Source organism: Tetrao urogallus (assembly GCF_951394365.1).
Source record: "Tetrao urogallus genome assembly, chromosome: 8".
Classification (NCBI taxonomy): Eukaryota; Metazoa; Chordata; class Aves; order Galliformes; family Phasianidae; genus Tetrao; species Tetrao urogallus.
This window is the reverse complement of record NC_136821.1, coordinates 2055041-2073104: the sequence shown is the minus strand read 5'-3', so window position 1 is coordinate 2073104 and position 18064 is coordinate 2055041. Positions and strand designations below refer to the sequence as shown.

The window sequence follows — 18064 nt, the reverse complement described above, 5'->3', positions numbered from 1 at the left end:
TGTGCATCTCTTACTCCAGCTTGGGTTGCAGGCTTTGTTTTCCTCCCGAGATGCAGTGCTTAGTCACTGCTGTTTGGGCTCAGTTCTGGAGGTGTCTGTTCCATCTGATACCATCAGATTGCCTGGCGTTTGGGAAGACTGGGAATGCTTCTTTTTCTGCATCGCTGGAGATGATTTCTGTGAGGCTTCCTACCCAGAGGAGGGCTGAGCGTGCAGTGGAGGAGTGATGTGCACTTCCATCTCCACCTATTGTTGCAGCGCTTCAAGCTGTGCCAGGAGAATGCAATCCATTGCAGAAGGTAGAGCAGGGGGTGAAAGGCCAACTTAATGTCTCTGCTACTAATATGCTTTTCTCTGTGGCAGCGTTGTGAGGAATTTTTAGGGGGAAGGGATGCTTCCATAAAAGCAGAGATGAGTTTTTGGAAGAGAGAATAATTCAGTTTAGTTTTTCTTGGCAGTTTTTAACAGGACTGCTGACATCCTCAGTGTTACCTTTGGTGTCCTTTCCATCATCACTGAAGCAACCTCCATTGGGATGTGTTTGATTCCAATCTGGTTCTGAAATACCTCATTCATCTCCCATCACTGACACATTCCTAGCTCTGCCAGAGGCGTGTGGGCTGCCAGAGCAGCAGGTGTGTCCAAAATTCCACACCTGCAGCTCCCACAGCTGTGCTGTCCTTGGGGTGGGCTTTTCTTTCTGCTGAGGATGAGATTAAATGGCACTTAAAGAAACTTGTGTTACTGGAAATCATTTGCAAGGAGGGGTGACTGCTTGGGCTCACCTTGTGCATATGGGAGCAGCAAAGGGATCCGGAGCTGCTCAATGTCTGCTTGATGCTTTTGGCTTCACTGCAGCACTGCTGATGTTTGCATTTCTCTCTCCATTAGAAAGTACCAGCTGCTTAGCAGTGCTTGCCCAGGTGGTGGCTTTGTGAACCAGGGAAGCACCTTGGTCAGGTTGCTTTAGTTGTTGATTTGGAGAATGAAAATGCTGCATTCTTTAAAACCACATTTAGAAAAAAAAACAATATCATCCTAAATGGGGTGCTTCAGAACCTTAAAGGTGTGGAGCGTGGTATTGCTGATGGATTCCTATCCTTAGTCATCTGTGGGAGATAGCCAAGCCATTTATGGCTTCTTTGGATCCTGGCTTTTTATGGGACGTTCTGGAAATGCGTGTGATTGCTATCGCATTCACGTTGTGATATTGATAATTGGTCCCATGGCAGCTTCAGAACATGTATATTATCAAATTATGAGACAGACCCTAATTGAAAACAAGAGCGTTGGATTTTCTTTCCCCCCTGAGAAATGAGTGCTCCGAGATAAGAACTTAAATATTTAATAGTAGTCCTCTTAGATGCGTTTGCAAGAAGTGAATCATCCTTTCAGCGCCTCGGTGTCTGCTGAGAAACTTCACCTGCTGCCTCATCGTGGTGCTGGGCTGTGACATTTCTGCTGCATGAGAAGGATGCCATACTGAAATATATATTACGTCTATTAATTGGCCCAAAGACATGTGATGACTTTTGCTGTACTCCAGGATACAGTGTTTTTAAATCCATCTTATACTTGCACTCACGGCTGTCGTTATGACACAGTCTTTCCCATTTAATTGTCCTTGTAGCAGCCTATAAAGTGGCGAGGACCTCTTGTTTTGGAGATGGAAAGCCAAATTTTGGGTTGGGAATCTATGCAGAGGTCAAACCTCTGATACACGAGCATCACATGCTGACTGCCAGATCCTTTCACCGAGTGCAGGACGTGCAGGAGACCATCACCTGCATTGGGGTAATTGGGTTAGAGAATATTTTTAGCAAAGCTGTTAGCAGAACTCGGTAGTTGGAATCTCTTTTCTCAGCTGTGCAGCTCTGATTTGCTTGAGTGTCTGTTTAGAAGCCAGCAGTGGGATGTGGACGGCACTGTGACTTCTTACAGAGCGCTGCCATTTTCTGTTGTCCACTCGGATTTTTTGGAACAGATTATCAGTACTCAGGAAGGTTTGGGGCTGTTTTTGAACACGTTGCTCTGTGGTACAAATAGCTGAGCCAGCTGTGCTTGCTGGCACTAGAGCGTGCTGAGGGAGGCCCGGGATGCAGCTGGGAGGTGTATTTCTCTGCCTCTTTGTCTCTCTGTTGGAGCAGCTCATAGCACACAGTCCTGTTCCCACCAGAGCAGCCTGAGTCATTCAGCTGGAGCAGAACTTCTCTGTATGCGTTCGTATTTTCTCACTGCTTTCCAGGTCAACCACAAATACCCAGTAGAAAACACATTTGCTTGATTACTTTTCACTTTATGGTATCGTTTACGATTTAACTTCAAAGGAAAGTAGTTCAGTGATGCAAACAAGCCTTAAAGCAAAGTTAATCTTGCTATTCTGGAGTGTATGTATATACTTAAAGAAAATGTTTGTTTCTGTTGGTGATAAGGGATTTATTCTGTCCGTTCCTGCCTCTGCGTGCAGCCCAGATTTTCTAAGCATTATCAAATAGCCACCCATTAAAAAACTGGAATGCTCCTTCCATCTCGCCTCTCTGTTGGGTTTGGAGGTTTACATTTAACGGCTGCCTGGTGCTGAAGGCTGGATCAGCATGGCTAGGGCCACCTGATGGGCAGGGATGGATTCTCAGCTAGTGAGCAAAACTCAGCTCATGGCTCTGAGTCTTATTCCCAGGCCATGTATACTCTGGTTTTGCCTGCTCTTCTTTCCCATGAAGTTACAGAATAACAGAATCACAGAATGGTTGGGTTGGAAGGGACCTCAAGGATGATGAACCTCCAAGCCCCTGCCACATGCAGGGCCACCAACCTCCCCATTTCATAGCAGCCCAGGCTGCCCAGGGCCCCATCCAACGTGGCCTTGAACACCTCCAGGGATGGACGGGGCATCACAGCCTCTCTGGGCAGCTGTTCCAGCACCTCACCACTCTCTGTAAAGAACTTCCCCCTGACATCCAACCTAAATCTCCCCTCCCTCAACTTCAAACCATTTCCCCTTGTCCTGCAGTTATCTACCCTTTCAAAGAGTTGATTCCCCTCCTGTTTGTAGGCTCCCTTTAGGTACTGAAAGGCTGCAATGAGGTCAGTGAAGTTCTGTGAGCCCAAGCTGCTCCAGCAACGTGATGTCATTTGGAGTCGTGAGGGTTTAAGAGATTTGGGGAGCTAGGAACTGTAAGTTGAATAAACAGTAATGTTGGGGAAGTAGAGACCTTTTTGGCTTCAGTACTAAGGATGTGAGTTTTGGTTGGAAATGGTGGTGCCAAGTGATGAGCTTAAGGGTAAGCAGAGCTGCTGGAGGTTGAGGTCTGCTGGCAGAATGGCTTGTATCTGCTGCACCGGAGCTGGATGCCAAGAAAGGCCTTCGTGATTATTTTCCCACTCCTTTTCTGCCAGCTGACAATCCTGTGTCTGGCGGGTTTTGTTCATCTCTGATAGAGAGAAATAGACATCTTTATTTACATGAGAAGCATAGGTGCTGGGTTTGTATGAGTCGACCCATAGGCCATGGCCCATTCTTCGTCTCGCTTGCTGCGCCGGGTCAAGAAAGAGCACACGTGCTTTTGCTCACATGTGTGGGCATTATTGTGATCCCTTTTGTGCCTCGTGAACATTGTGAGGGAATGCTGTGTGACAGACCAGATTGTCCCCTGCTTTGAAGATTTGGGAACTGCAGAAGGAACATTTCAGTGTTACTAAATCTGGTAATAGAATTACTGTCAGATAACAGTGGCCAGCACTGCCTGTTTCTTGGATAATTTGCAGAAAGTGGGGCTGCTCTGCTGATCTCCTTGGTGTGCTTTACGAGGGATGTGCTGTATATGAATAGCGTAATACGTTTTTAGCTACAGTAAAGTCACAGGATGGGGTTATGAGCCAAAATATGTATTACTGCACTTAAAAAAGCAAAAATTAAGTGATTTTTAATCATGCTTTCTGTGTAACTGAGCTATATTGTGAGCAGTAACACAAACAGAACCCAACAGCTCATCCCTGCAGCTCGTTTACTGTGGGACCACTTGACGTAGACATAGACATTCTCACTACCAAATTTAAAGCTGTTCATAATCAGTTCCATTGAATTTTGAACGAAATTTGAACAACACTGAATTTCTTCACCACAGATGTAGGTGATCAGCGATCCAAATTATGAGATTTGGGCACACCATTTAGCACTGCAGGTTCTAGTTTTTCTCCAAATACCGAGATGAGTTGTGTAAGGAAATCAGTGTGATAAGCCAAAAAGCAGAAGCTTGTTGGTTTTAAGCCCGTGGGTGGGATTGAGCTGGTTCCTCTTTATACAAAGGGAGCAGGAATGGAAGCCCTGGGTGAGCTGGCTTTGTTGGGTGGGTGGCTTTGTGCCTCCCTGGGGACCGCTGCCTCCTCCATCCTCCACCTCAGCTTTGTGAGAAAGCCCACCTTGAACTGGATGAAATGGCAGGAGGAGAGGAAGTTCCAGATAGGAAAGGAAGAAAGAAATCAGTAGAAGTGTTAGCAGAGCAAAGAGAGGTCGGAGAGACAGCAGTGGGAATCAAAGCACCTGATGAATCGCCGCAGCTCCTGCACGTTCCTTCCTGGCAGACGCTAATCTCACTCCATGTTCCTGTGTAATCAGCTTTTAGATGTGCATTTTGCTTGTGGAGCGAAGGAGCTTGCAAAAGGAAGCAATTATCTGCCCCAGGTGCTGCATTCAGTAACACCAGCACGGAGAGAAATGGTGCTGGGCAACAGCTCCTCAAAATGGCTGCATGAGTGCATGGCATCACCTTGGTGAGGGCTGCTCTCCCGTCCACGTTTGAAGAGGTTTGTTGCCAGGAGCAACTTGTCTGCATTGCTTGGTGACAGGGAAATTGCTCTGCCTGCAATTGGAGCTTCTGTGGAGCTCTTCCATGCTCACACTGTAGCTAATAGGGGGAATGTTGAGATGCACACAAGTCTGGGCTACAGCCAGGCAAGCTGCAGGATAGGAGGTAGTGCTAGCACAGCTGTGCATTACATACCTCTACAGCTATGACTCCATTAAGCACTGTGCTGTTTGCTGCCCTTTCAGTTCTTCTGCTAGTGTCACTTTTCAATGGAGAAGGCAGAAGAACGTGCAGAATGGTTGCTGTACTTCTATGTTCATTCATAGAATGATAGAATGGCCTGGGTTGCAAAGGAGCCCAGTGCAACATCCAGTTCCAACCCCCTGCTGTGTGCAGGTCACCAACCAGCAGCCCAGGCTGCCCAGAGCCACATCCAGCCTGGCCTTGAATGCCTGCAGGGATTGGGGCATCCACAGCCTCCTTGGGCAACCTGTGCCAGTGCCTCACCACCCTCTGGGGGAAAAACTTCCTTTTTAGTTGCACTGCAGGAAAGGAAGCCGACGCAGACCAGGGATAATGTTTCTGTTTTACCTTTTTAGTAAAATTCCAAGCTCCCAGCACTACTGAGATTTGGTTTCTCTGAGATAAGGAAGCAAAGTCTAAGTTGCTGTTAGGGGTTTCTGTGTGAAATCAGGAGCACAACCAGCCAGCAAGGTACTGAGGGTTAAGCTTTGTTTCCTGATCTCAGTGAGCGCAGCTGCTTCATTTGGGGATGGGCACTGGTGTCTGCCCTCTGTCCTGGGCACAGCTCATTGTGGCTTTTGGACAAGCTGAGATTTTTTTCAGTTTGTAAGAACAGAGGAAAACAATCTACAAGAACAATTTCTATTGCTTTTTCTGCAGTTTGTGGTTCACACAACAGGGCAGAACTGTTCTCATCCTCTTAGTGGAACGTGCTGAGCCCCCACCTTCAGTGCTGTGCCTTGGTGCGGACTCTGGAAGTCGCAGAGAAACTCTGTGGATGCACAGCCCAGCTGCAACTGTGACACTTCTACACTTGTGAAATGCTTTCTCTGCAGAACAAATCCTGTACAATGCAGGCAGCGGGAGTGCAAGCATCTCATTTGTTTCTCTTTGCCTCTATATATATCCATCCTGGTGGGACACTCCAGCACCAATGGTGTGGGTTGCTCGCTGATTCCCCTCAATCCTTGCTTTTGCAGAGTGTGCTGAAAGCAAAGCTGTCATACGGATCAGTGATGCCCTCTCATTTAATTTTGACCTCTCCTGACCTGAGTTGGATTTGAATCTACAACTGACAGCGCTCAGTATCCCATTACTAATCTCCTGAGCCATCCAGCTCCTCATAAATCTGTAAGTGATATGTTTAACAAAGTGAAGATTAACACAACACCGGCACGGCAGAGTGAAGATGCAGCCATGTCTGGTCCTAGGGCTGTGGAGCTGTGGAGCAGCATCTTCCCTTTGCTTTGTTTCATGTTCTGAATTGTCTGCCCGCCTTTTGGAAGCTTTGGTGGCATGGTACAAATGCTCCTGGTATGCAGAGATGCTGTGCTCTCCTGATTTATTCCTGTAGCTCCTCACCCATGGGATGTCACTGTCTGGATGCTCTCCCTTTGCTGCTGTAGGGAGCTGCCTCAGGGTATCTTTGATCACCTTATTTTTAAGTTATGAGCTTCAAACTGGGGTGTTTTTTTTCTAGAAAGTTTTGGAAGGTCAGAACCTTGTTGTACCCCACAGGGCTTGGAATAATACGTGCCAGTTGCCCTTGTGAGGTTCCTGTTTAGTTAAGAACCTCTGACGCAGAGAGGAGCTGCAGCTAAAATGCAAATGACAGCATTTCAAAGTTAATTTAATTAAGCTTGTCTTTGCTTTGCAGAAGTGAAATGAGTAGGTTGTGACGGCAGCTTTGAATAGGCATGTAGAGGTCTATTAAATTAGTTAGAGCACGTTAATTTGAACTAGTAGCTTTCTGTTACGGTGCAGCAATGCAGGCTACCTGGAGATTGAGAGGGATCATGCTGCAGAGGGAGTCCTGCTCTTCCCAGCATGATACAGGAGCATACATCTCACATTGTATGGTAGAGCTGAGAGGCCTGCTGAGGTAGTAGCTAAAAAAGCCTTTCCTGAAGAGCAGGGAATTATTCTACTTAAAGCTTAGCTTTCAGAAATGGAAGTGTTATCTCGATTTCTTGGGCATGATGCTCGTTTTGAGCCAGTGCTATGCAACCACTGAGCTTCTTTCCTACAAACATTCACATCTGTAAAGACAAAGGTGCTTCACACCAAGCTGCAGAGTGTAACACCTCTATTCCCAAATCATTTGTGTGCCGTTAATTACGTAAGCAGTTCAGTAAATGCAGCCCAAACCCACCAGCTGCCACGTGGGCTGCTGAGCAGTGCACTGAGATTCAGAGAGCGTTTGGCTCCACTCTACAACACAGCCAGGCCATGCAGAGCTCAACATCTGTGTGCTGCATTGCTGGAGCCACTGGGGCAGGTGGAACGGCTGGATCCTGGCTCTTGAGGCCTTCCTTCATCCCAGGCCATGCTGCTGTGCTGATGATGCTGGGCAGCCCCAGAAGAGGACAAGCAAGCTGGTGGCCCTCAAGTAAGAGATCCTTCTTTCTGTGGTGTGTGGGAATGGGTAGGTGCTTCTGATGCATGCTGCACGGCCCTGTGATGCCTGCAGTGCTCTGGAAGCAACCCAGAGCAGGGCTGCTACAGGTCCACTAACAGCCAGGAGAATCTGGGGTGCTGACAGGCTTAGGAGGTGCTCACACTGCTTCCCTGTGTTAGCTGGTAGCATCCCATCCTAGCAAGATATTGGTGGAGAGCTCTGCCTGTGTACCTGTTTGCCCAGAGTGTTGCTGAAGGGTGTTCTTGAACAGTTGGTTTTGTGCAGGGATATCCTCATGTTTAGAATTAATTGTTGTTGTTGTTGTTGTTTTCTTTACAGAATGCATTTTCCAGGTCGTGCATCTAAGGGGAAAGAGAAGCTGTTAAATAATTTTGGAAGCCTCTTTTCCGAAATCACAGATCCATACCATACTAGAGCAGTGCTGTTGTTACAAGGAGTTAAAGGTTCTCTCTGCTGCAAGTGAGAGCTAAAAACAGGTCTTTGGCCACATGCCTGATCCTATCAGAGCTACAGGGATGTTCAGAAGGAAGATCAATAATTAAAGCTGCCATGCAAAAGTAATGTTGCTCAACTCAAATGGCTCTGCAGCGCCTGCTCAGACCAGAGTGTTTGTGTTCAGTTGTTTTCCAACTGATTTTTAGGAGTATTACCAAAGTGTAAGAGTTTCTCTAGGATAATTTTGTTAGCTCTGTAGTGCATTAAGGTTACTCTGGGCCTTGATGGAAAACGTGAATTGCTTCTGGTAAGAGTTTGCTTTCTGATCTTTAAAAAATTCTGTCTTCCGGGCCTGCAATTAAGAATCTTTTATTTATAAAACCTCTCCTACACAGGCACGGATGTGCTGGTAAGAACTGGGAAATAATTTCCCTTTAATTAAGCTCCTACATATCACACGATGTTGTTACCTGAATACTCATCCACAGTGCAGTTTTGTATGGTGTATTAAACCCACCTACAGACCATTCATTTCCACTGCATCAGTTGGAATTGGGTTGAGCGGAGCATTGGAGTGCTGCAGCACGGCTGCTGTATGCCGAGCAGTTCAGCTGATAAGTTTGTTTCTGTGCTCTGTCAGGTGCTCAGCTGCCTGCAGCCTTCCTGTGGCAGGCTGTGTGTGTGAGCAGGCTGTGTGTGAGCAGGCTGTGTGTGTGAGCAGGCTGTGTGCTGCACACAGCTGCCCCCGGCCTCCCCAGCTCTGCAGGGCCCCTCTGTGCTCCATGCGGTGCGTGCAGATGGGCTGCACGGCATGCAACCAAATATGAGATGTGCTGATGTGATACAAGGAGCCTTGAGGTCAGGCTGGTGGAACACAGCCCATGGCCAATCCAGTTTTCTAAAGAAATGTCCTTACTGACTTCATGCTCGTCTTCAGGTTTCCTGTGCAAGCAGAGCAAATCTGTGTCTGTCTTAATAAATGAATAAATGTGAGATGGTATCTCTGATTCTTGGGCATGTTTTCAGGCTGTAGCTCCTCATCTGATTCAGATAGCTGCATACAGCCCAAAAAAGCAAATAAATTCAGGGTTTTGTATTCCTTTCTTCCCTTTTACTTTATTGATTCCATACCTGAGCTATGTGCTGGCTGTTGGGTGCTCAGTTCTAAGCCATCTCATTCTGCTCACGCTTCTCATAAGGCACTCTGGAGCTCCCTGTGGGGCTGTGGATCCTGCCACACAGCTCAATGCCTCCTGCAGGTACACATGGATCCAAGCCAGCCTGAAGATCACAGGGAATTAACCATGAGCTGCATTCAGGCTCTAATTGTTAGCATGCTGCTCTAAGCACTGAACCATTTCCCATTTCATCTCTGCCTGAAATTTAGAAGAGCAGACTTTTTTTTTTCTTTTAAACCAGGAAATGCATTGTTATGTTGTATTGAGAGTGCATTATCTTCTAGTGACGTCGCTGCCCTGTGACATTGCCTGTGAAATCACAATTCTGGTGGTGCATCATTAGAATTCTGTTTGTGCCTGTGAAATCTTTGGGTTTGTTTTTTTATTAAACAGCAAATCTGCAAATTCAGTAAGAGCATGAAGCTGGTGAAGGAGTTGGCAGCACGGCTGGGTGGCATTCTGCCTGCAGTCAGAGGGCTGTCAGAGGTGTGGGTGTTGCTGAGCACTCAGCCCAGCCGTGGTGCAGCAGTTAATGGAGCAGATTGTCAGAGGGACTGCAGGAAGCAGTGGCATGGCAAGGAAGATGTGATTTATGTGTGAGAGGTAATACGTGGCCTGTAATGAGAAATTTCCATTCCAAATGAATGGAAAAATAACGGATGGGGATAAAATTGGTAGCGTCGCTTCCTGAAGTGACATGTTGTTTTTGGCTGCTTATTATTCTCTTGAATAAGCTGTAACAAGGCTGAAATCCTCCTGATTTTGGTACTTAGTTCAGGTTGAATGGTAGGAAAAAAGTGTTATTTCTGAAGGTGGCAATAGGAAAAAAGTCCTGTTTAAGGAGATGCTAGGAATATGGTGATGTTTGTGCTTGCTCACCTTGTCTATGCTCTGGAGCAAAAGCTTTGGCTCTGCCATCACGTTGCCTTTGTAGGATGGATGTGGCTCTTGTTACCTTCGAGGAAAGTCTGCCATAAACTCAGAGCTTGGAAGCACAGCACCCCAAAAATGCAATAAATTACAATGAAAAAGCTCCAGATCTTTGTGTGTACCCTCAGGAGTTGAGAAAGCTGCCAAGCCTGAGCCCTGAGTTGTCTTTGTCCAAAATCAACAGGGAGATGAGCCATAAAAACCCTCCCCTGAAATATAAGTGCTGCTTAGATAGTGGAACTCTAATTTTGTCTTCCTGATGACAGCTGCTTTGGGATCTTTAGAATCATAGACTTACAGAATGGCCTGGGTTGCAAAGGCCCACAGTGCTCATCCAGTTCCAACCCCCTGCTATGTGCAGGGTTGCCATCCAGCAGACCAGGCTGCCCAGAGCCACATCCAGCCTGGGATGCCTCCAGGGATGGGGCACCAAAACCCCTTTAACATGCATTTATTGCCTTCAGACACCAGCCCTGGGTGTGCCAGCCTTACAGCTTTCCAGAACAAAAATTCTGAGGAAGGAATTTGACCTGCGTAGCACATTTATGAATTACTGCTTTACATTTGAAGCTTTTCAGTCTGACAGATAAATGACAGGCGGTGCCTCTTCCAGCTGCATGCAGCACAATTACAGCAGGGCTGTTCCGGAAGGCTCTGGCACTGGGGCTGCTGAGAGCTCAGTGGATTGATGGCACGGGAGCAGCGTTTGCCTGAAGTGCGATGTTTGCTGTGGTGCAGTGATGTACTGGCATCTCCCTGCTGCTCTCTCACATTGCTTAGCTGATGTGCCTCAGCTCAGGCGTGAAGGGAATAAATTGGTAGGTGGATAGCTGCACTTATGTGTGCACTTGTGCTTTGGCCTCTTTGATTAGTGCCTATTGCTTATGGCCGCAGCTCCTCACATCCCTTGCCCTCAGACCCTTCCCCATCTTTGTACTCCTCCTTTGGGAGCTCTCTAATAGAATCGTAGAATCATAGGATGGCCTGGGTTGCAAAGGTTGCAAAGGAGCACAGTGCTCATCCAGTTCCAACCCCCTGCTGTGTGCAGGTCACCAACCAGCAGCCCAGGCTGCCCAGAGCCACATCCAGCCTGGCCTTGAATGCCTGCAGGGATGGGGCATCCACAGCCTCCTTGGGCAACCTGTGCCAGTGCCTCACCACCCTGTGTGTGAAAAACTTCCTCCTAATATCCAACCTAAACCTCCCCTGTCTCAGTTTAAAACCATTCCTCCTTGTCCTCTCACTGTCCACCCTCATAGTTTTATGTCCTTCTGATATTTTGGCACCCAGTCTGCACCCAGTGCTTGTGGTGAGCAGGCTGGGACAGTCCCTCTGCAGGGGATAAGTAGGTAAAAAGTCCAGTTGAGAAATGATTCCACAATCATCTGGCAATTTCAGGCTGGCCAGCCCCACAGCCCTGGGCACTACAAGGGGAAAATGGCACATTACAGAAAGCTGTGATGACATGGAGTGCTGAGGCTGGGGCTGGTTGGGCACTGTCCTGTGGTCCTGCTGCTACCAGGGCTGTGCTGGGTGTCATGGTCTCCTCTTTTGGATCTTGTTTGATCAAGTGGAATGTCTGGATTGCCCATTGCAGCACAAGGTGTTGCCCTGATTTTTTCTTTTAAATCACTTTTACTTTCCTAACCTTGAGATAGGATGGGGTCCAGAGAAGGCCATGAAGATGCTCAGAGGGCTGGAGCGCCTCTTATAAAAAGACAGGCTGAGGGAGCTGGGCTGGCTCAGCCTGGAGAAGAGAAGGCTGTGGGGTGACCTCATTGCAGTCTTTCAGTACCTAAAGGGAACAGGGGGGAAGAGCAACTGTGGACACGGTCAGATAATGGTAAGACAAGGGAGAAAGGACTTAAACTAAAAGAGGGGAGATTTAGGTCAGGTATTAGGGAGAAACTCTTTACCCAGAGGTGGAGATGCCCTGGCACTGCTTCCAAGAGCTGTGGTGCCCCATTCCTGGAGGTGCCATGGTTGGGCCCTGGGCAGCCTGAGCTGGGGGACAGCCAGCATACAGCAGGCAGTTGGAACTGAAAGTCTCTTCCAATCAACCATTCCCAAATTTAAGGAGCACGCATGCCTTTGATCTGCCTGAAGTCAAACCAGAGCATGGCAGAGCTGGCTATCAGAGCACAGTGCTGCAGGCTGCAGCAGCAGCACACTGGAGGCACAGAGCAAAGTACTACGACAGGCACACAGCCACCTGTCAGCAGCTTTGCAGCCCTCACTGCACTCATCTCAGAGTAAAATGTCACATCTTGGACGGGAAACATTACGGGCTTTGATGGGAGATGAAGATACGACAGGTCCGCTTAGTGTAATAAAGGAATCTTACTTTAAATGCAAATGCCTAGCTTGCTTTTGCGGAGTTGTAAGAACTGAACTGCTGTCTTGAAAATGATTAGTCTTTTAAGCATCAAACAAACCTGTTCACAGGGTTGCTACTCTCTCTCTTGTAACCAGCTGCACTTGCTACAAAGAGCATCAACATCTTCTCAGAGTGATTTTGGCAGTTATTTTACCAGGTGTAGATGCAGAATAAGTACAGCAAGGAGTCAGGGTGGCTGTGTGTCTGGTGGGGCTCTGGTGGCTCCCAGCTTGGAGATGGCCCCGATAGAATCTAAAAGGCTGGCTCTTTGCACAAGGCATTTTGTCACCTGGTGGTAATAAGAATAAAAACCATAATAATTTCTGAGCTCGACTGGGCTGCTTCTATCATGTGTGTCCTATGGTTTTACCAATACATATCTGCATGTTAAGCATACAAATGAGGTTGGGCAGTTTCTGCCCAAGTTCTGGGTGCTGGGTCTGTGCCGTGCCACCTCAGTGTCACCAGAAAGGAGCTCTCAGGACTTGCAAGTTGCTCTGGTCTGTGTTTTTCACAACACAGCTTTCACCATTTTACAGTGATGAACAGCAAATCTTTGGTAAATATTAAAATGATTATTTTCCCTTTTAAGTAGAGGGAGAAAAGAATCAGTCCTGCAACAGTAGCTGCTGGCCCAAATAGAAGCACACAGAAAGCCTATGCTGCTTTTTTTTTGCCAACTATAGAAGCGATGTTTGCAGAGAGCATGAGATGTCACATCTCTGTAGTCAACAAAATATTGTAGCTCCCATTGCACCAAATGCCTTTCTTTGTGCCAAAGTAGGTGCTGCGTTTCAGGTTGCCTGCTTAAGGGGGTCTGTATAACTGTGTGTGATGTCCCTTCTCTTACAAAAGTCTCTGTTTGGTTTGCAGCAAGGGAAGCCCTATGTCTTTGACAGAGTGTTACCTCCCAACACAACCCAGGAGCAAGTTTATAATGCCTGTGCCAAGCAGATTGTTAAAGGTAGGTGTTGTTCTTCTTTATTGCCGTTTCAGGGGAAGGAAAATGATGTCTCCCTGTCCACTCAAGCCATTTAAAGACAGGATACTAGAGCAGTCTATACCAGAACTTAGTAATTATTGCAGGCATGGGTTTTTGATGGTTTTTTTTTGTCTGTCCCTCAGTGGTTCCATGCAGTGGCTGGCCTGCTTGTTCCTAGGGTTCGGTCCTCAGTTTTTCTTTTTACATCACAGTGTTCAGATAGTGGGGATGTTGTCACAGCTGGCCACAGCACAAAGCTGTGTGGTGAATGCTGTGGGTATGGGAGATCTGGGGTTGTTCAGAGGTGCAGGAGCGGTGCTGGAAAGCTCTTCAGCCTTTAGAGGAGTAGGCAGCTTGGTGAGCTGGATGCTGCCTGCAGAGAGAGGGCCTGGGCTGAGCTGTGTTGATGGCAGCCCTGGGTTTTGTTCAGGAGGAAGTGGGCTGCCATCACACGTGTAGTCTGGGCGATAAGGGATCAGGACCAGAAGCTAATTATTTGATGTTGTAGAGAGGAAATGAGTCATAAGGCTCAAGTTGCCTGCTCTCTGAGGGGAGGCTAATTACAGCAATTCTGACTTCTTCATGTGGGTAAGCCTTCAACAAAAACTGGTGGCACTGGAGTTTGTAGAGCTTAGAGATCATTCAGATTGCTAACACACAGCTCCACTTATAGATGTGTTCCAAAGAGTTCCAGTATTCCAGTGTGTGCTAATGTTGGATAGTTGATGTCCAATAATTGGTTTGCCTTTTTTGTGTGTGTGATGTCTCACGTGGCTCTTACAGGCAGCAGTCCTGAGTTTCTGTTTCTGTGCAAGTTAGATATAGCGAGAGAAATAAAACATTGAATGTTCACTTTGAAGCCTAATAAAGTGAAGAATGTGATGCAGGCTGTTCTGTTTCTGATAGTTGGGTACAATGTGATTTACTTCATGGAAATATCAGCTGAAGGTGTCACAATGTGAAGCAATATTTAAACCTTGGAGGCTTTTCAGATCAGTTTTCAAGGTTACCATTTGTTATCAGACTTCATCACACTCCCATGAAGTGGCTGATGGTTTCCTTGTGATTAATGTTATCACCAAAAACACCAGCTGGACTGACAGGCTCTAAAACAATGGCTGTCATAGTGATGTTGACAATAAGAGTGATCCAAATGAGGTTTTTTTTAGCTGAAAAAGAAATGGGATTAGGTTTAAGTAAGTAGCTCAGTAATTCAGCCAAAGTATGTCACATTCTGTACATGAGAAACGTAAGGAAGGAGATTTTGAGAAGCAACCCACTAGGTGTGGTGCTGGGCGGGCACTGCATGTGCTCCCAAAGGCTGCATTTGGGCTTCACGATTCCAGTCCCTAGAATCACAGAATGGCCTGGGTTGCAAAGGAGCACAGTGCCCATCCAGTTCCAACCCCCTGCTGTGTGCAGGGTCGCCAACCAGCAGCCCAGGCTGCCCAGAGCCCCATCCAGCCTGGCCTTGAATGCCTCCAGTTCTTGCCATCACTCCATTTCCAGGTCTCCAGAGCTCCACAGCTGCTGTGGGCAGTGTGTTGTGGAGCTTTACTAGGCAGCACAGTGCTGCTGGTGCTGTCATATTTTGTGGATGCCCGGTGCCAGTGTGTCTGTGTTGCCACATTTGCAGCAATGCACCATCTGGCAGCAGTGCTGGGACTGAGCCGGATGGCCATCCACAGCAGTGAGTGAAGCTGAAAATCCATGCAGAGATGGCTCAGCAAGGAATGGAGAAGAGTGCTCGGGCTCTCTTGTTTGTTATGAGTTACATAAAACCCGCAGCTGATCTTTGTGGGATCATTCCTGTTCATCTGTTGTTTTTTTCCACTTGAAGTTTTGGGCAGGCTGTTTGTCTCAGGGCCCATCTTCTCTTTTTAGTCAGCTGACAGATGGTGAATTAACCATCTTCTGTGGAAAGCCTTTCACCAAACATCCCTTTGGCAGGCCAACTATCATGTGTCTGCATGTAGGCAGCATAGTCCCACAAGCAGGGCCTGTGCTGAACCTATACGTTACTGCTTGGGCCATGGTGCCTTGGGATGCATGCAGTGTTTCCATTCAGGATTTCCAAGTTCTCACAGGATTAATAGCTGTTTTCAACATTCCTTTAACTTTCATGGTATGCCCGATGTAAAAAAGTTGCACATATTGTTTTAAATTACTCTAAATGGGTTGGTGGCTCTCTGGTTTGTATGCTGGGAGATCACAGTCTGTCCCATTGCAGGCCTGGACCGTCTGCATACATGCATGGGGAGATGCAAACAAGGAGATTACATTTGTCTGTGTAATAATACTTAATCTGGACATGTGCATATATATACAGGCAGTGGGGTGGTCTGATGGGAGCAGCAGAGTCAATACTACTGATCTTTAGACTAAAGGTTTCTTCTCCTTCATTAGCTGCTACAGTAAGTAGAATCATAGAACAGAGTCATAGAATGGCCTGGGATGAAAAGGACCACAATGACTGTGTAGCTTCAACCCCCCTGCTATGTGCAGGGTCATTTTGGAAGTATACAGTATAAAGAACTGTTCTGCCTTGATTGGAAGTCTGTTTTCAACAGAGCTAATTCCTGTTTGTCTCTCTTCTTCCTTTGCTCTCCTGCTTTGCTGACAAGCTTGAAAATTTATAAGGCTCTGAACTGTTGAGTGATACAGCAATAGAGAAAGTGTGAGCTTGTTCAACTTCCTCTTTGGAGGCTTGAAGATAGCAACTTGCATTGTATGTTTCTGACTGACCTTCCGCATTTTAGATGTATGAAACACTGATAGTGCAGCTTCAAGATGCCATTATGAGCTTTAATTGTTTTCCTCCTCCTTTGCAGATGTTCTTGAAGGCTACAATGGCACAATCTTCGCTTATGGGCAGACATCATCAGGAAAGACACACACCATGGAGGTACAGTGGCAAAGTTGAATCAGTAGAATTTTATGTACTGCATGCTTGAACAAACCTACTAGCTGGAACACTGAGCTGTGAGGGGCTCATTAATACAGACCACTATGGCCTTTCCATGTTTGTCGTGACAGCTTAGCCGTGTGTATCAATTGTGAAGAAGCTGAGTGAGATTCCTTAATCCGCAGGGAATACAGTAATATGGATACAGTTCCCTTACATGCAGGATTGTTCAAATTCATGCCGTGGTTATTGGTCTTCTCATTTGTACTCATCTTCTGGGAATACCAGCCTCGCATGCTGTGGCACAGATGGATGAACTGATGCGTTTGGAAATTGTTGCTTTAGAGGAGGAGAATATCAGCTCCTGTGGCTGAGGTCCTAAGTCTGTTCCTATTTCTGCTACAGGAGTTGCCACAGTGTCTTTTTTCTTCTTCTGTGTAAGTTTTTGTTTTGGTTTGGTTTGCTTTTCCCCTGCTGCTCTGGCAGACACATGCATATATTCTTGTCCCTTCCTATAGCAGAAGGATTATTCAAACATTTAATCCTAGCACAGGATTGTTCTGTCACAGCACTGCACAAGCCACATGTATTTGTCTTAAAGCATTTGGGTTCAACTGTGAACTTTCAACAGGAGATCTAGAGCAAAGCACTGCTAAATGAAATGAAGGGAAACAAAAAGCTGTCCTTTGTTTAACAGCGTCAGATGGTTTTGCTACGTGATTAACACAGCTGACCTACCTGACCTGAAGGGTAAAGGAGAAGGAAAGCAATATTCTCTCGAGCCAGTAGGCCCTGATGAAATTGCTGTTTAATTGCCACAGTTGCTCCTTTCCTGGAGGATGCAATAACTGATGCCTCATGTCTTATTAAGTCTGTCCTTGCTTCCTTTGGAGACTAGGGATGGGGAAAATCACTAGCTCGGGCCTCACAGATGGCACAGTGACTGAGTAATCCACCCGCTCTGAATGTAATTACATCAAAATGTCTGCAGGGCTTGAGCGGGTCCTTCCACATGGCATGGGGAAAGATCTCTTAAAGCCAATTTATATTCGGAATTACAAGCTGTGATGAAGAAAACGGCTGTAGAAAAATGTCCATTTTGCTTTTTTAATAAAAAAGAAGCTGTCATTTCTAAAGTGGAATCAAGTCTAAATGCAGTTTAATCCCTCTTTGACTCTCACATCCCCTTGTAATGTTGCTACAGCATGTTGTGGAGGGAAAAAATAGTCTGAAGTTGAAGAAATATGAAATCCTGTATAGGGAAAGGATTTTCTGTGAAATGCAGAGTGCTGCCTGGTATCAGTGTTAGACTTAACCAGGGCATGGCGGTGTAATACAGCCAAGAAGGGCTTTCTGACATCCACCTTCCTCCTGGGTGAATAAAACATTTAATAAAACATAGCAGGATGAATATCTTCTTTAAAAACATGTAGGTTTTTTTCGACAGGAGAAACTGATTGGCTCTGCTGTTACATTGCAGTTTTCAATAGCAAGTCCCTCCTTGTCAACACCTTGAAGTCAAGCAGCAGTGTCTCAAATGTTGCTCTTCACTATCCCCTGTCTGCTTGCTGTGTAGGATCACAGAATTATAGGGCTCAGAAGGGATCCCTCTGGGGATCATCTAGTCCAACCCCTAAAAATTAATGCTGTTTTTAAAACGAGGCCTTAATGAGCAGAGAACTCTGTCCTGGTGCTCTGGGGGAGCTTACTAACTGCAGTGTCAAAGTGACAGCAGCAACAGCAGCAGCACTTCTCTCCAAACTCATTCTGAGGTTACAGATAAACCCATG

At 46.6% G+C, this 18064-nt stretch overlaps 1 protein-coding gene across 1 annotated transcript in view; it reads left to right on the top strand.

The window, feature by feature from the left end:
- Positions 1–18064, top strand: part of KIF5C (kinesin family member 5C) — a gene marked incomplete at both ends in the record, with an annotated part of 58630 nt that overhangs the window by 4838 nt on the left and 35728 nt on the right. The window contains 2 exons of the mRNA XM_079538862.1: positions 13261–13351; positions 16201–16274. Coding sequence (XP_079394988.1) covers positions 13261–13351; positions 16201–16274 — 165 coding nt within the window. The remainder of the gene's footprint in view (positions 1–13260; positions 13352–16200; positions 16275–18064) is intronic.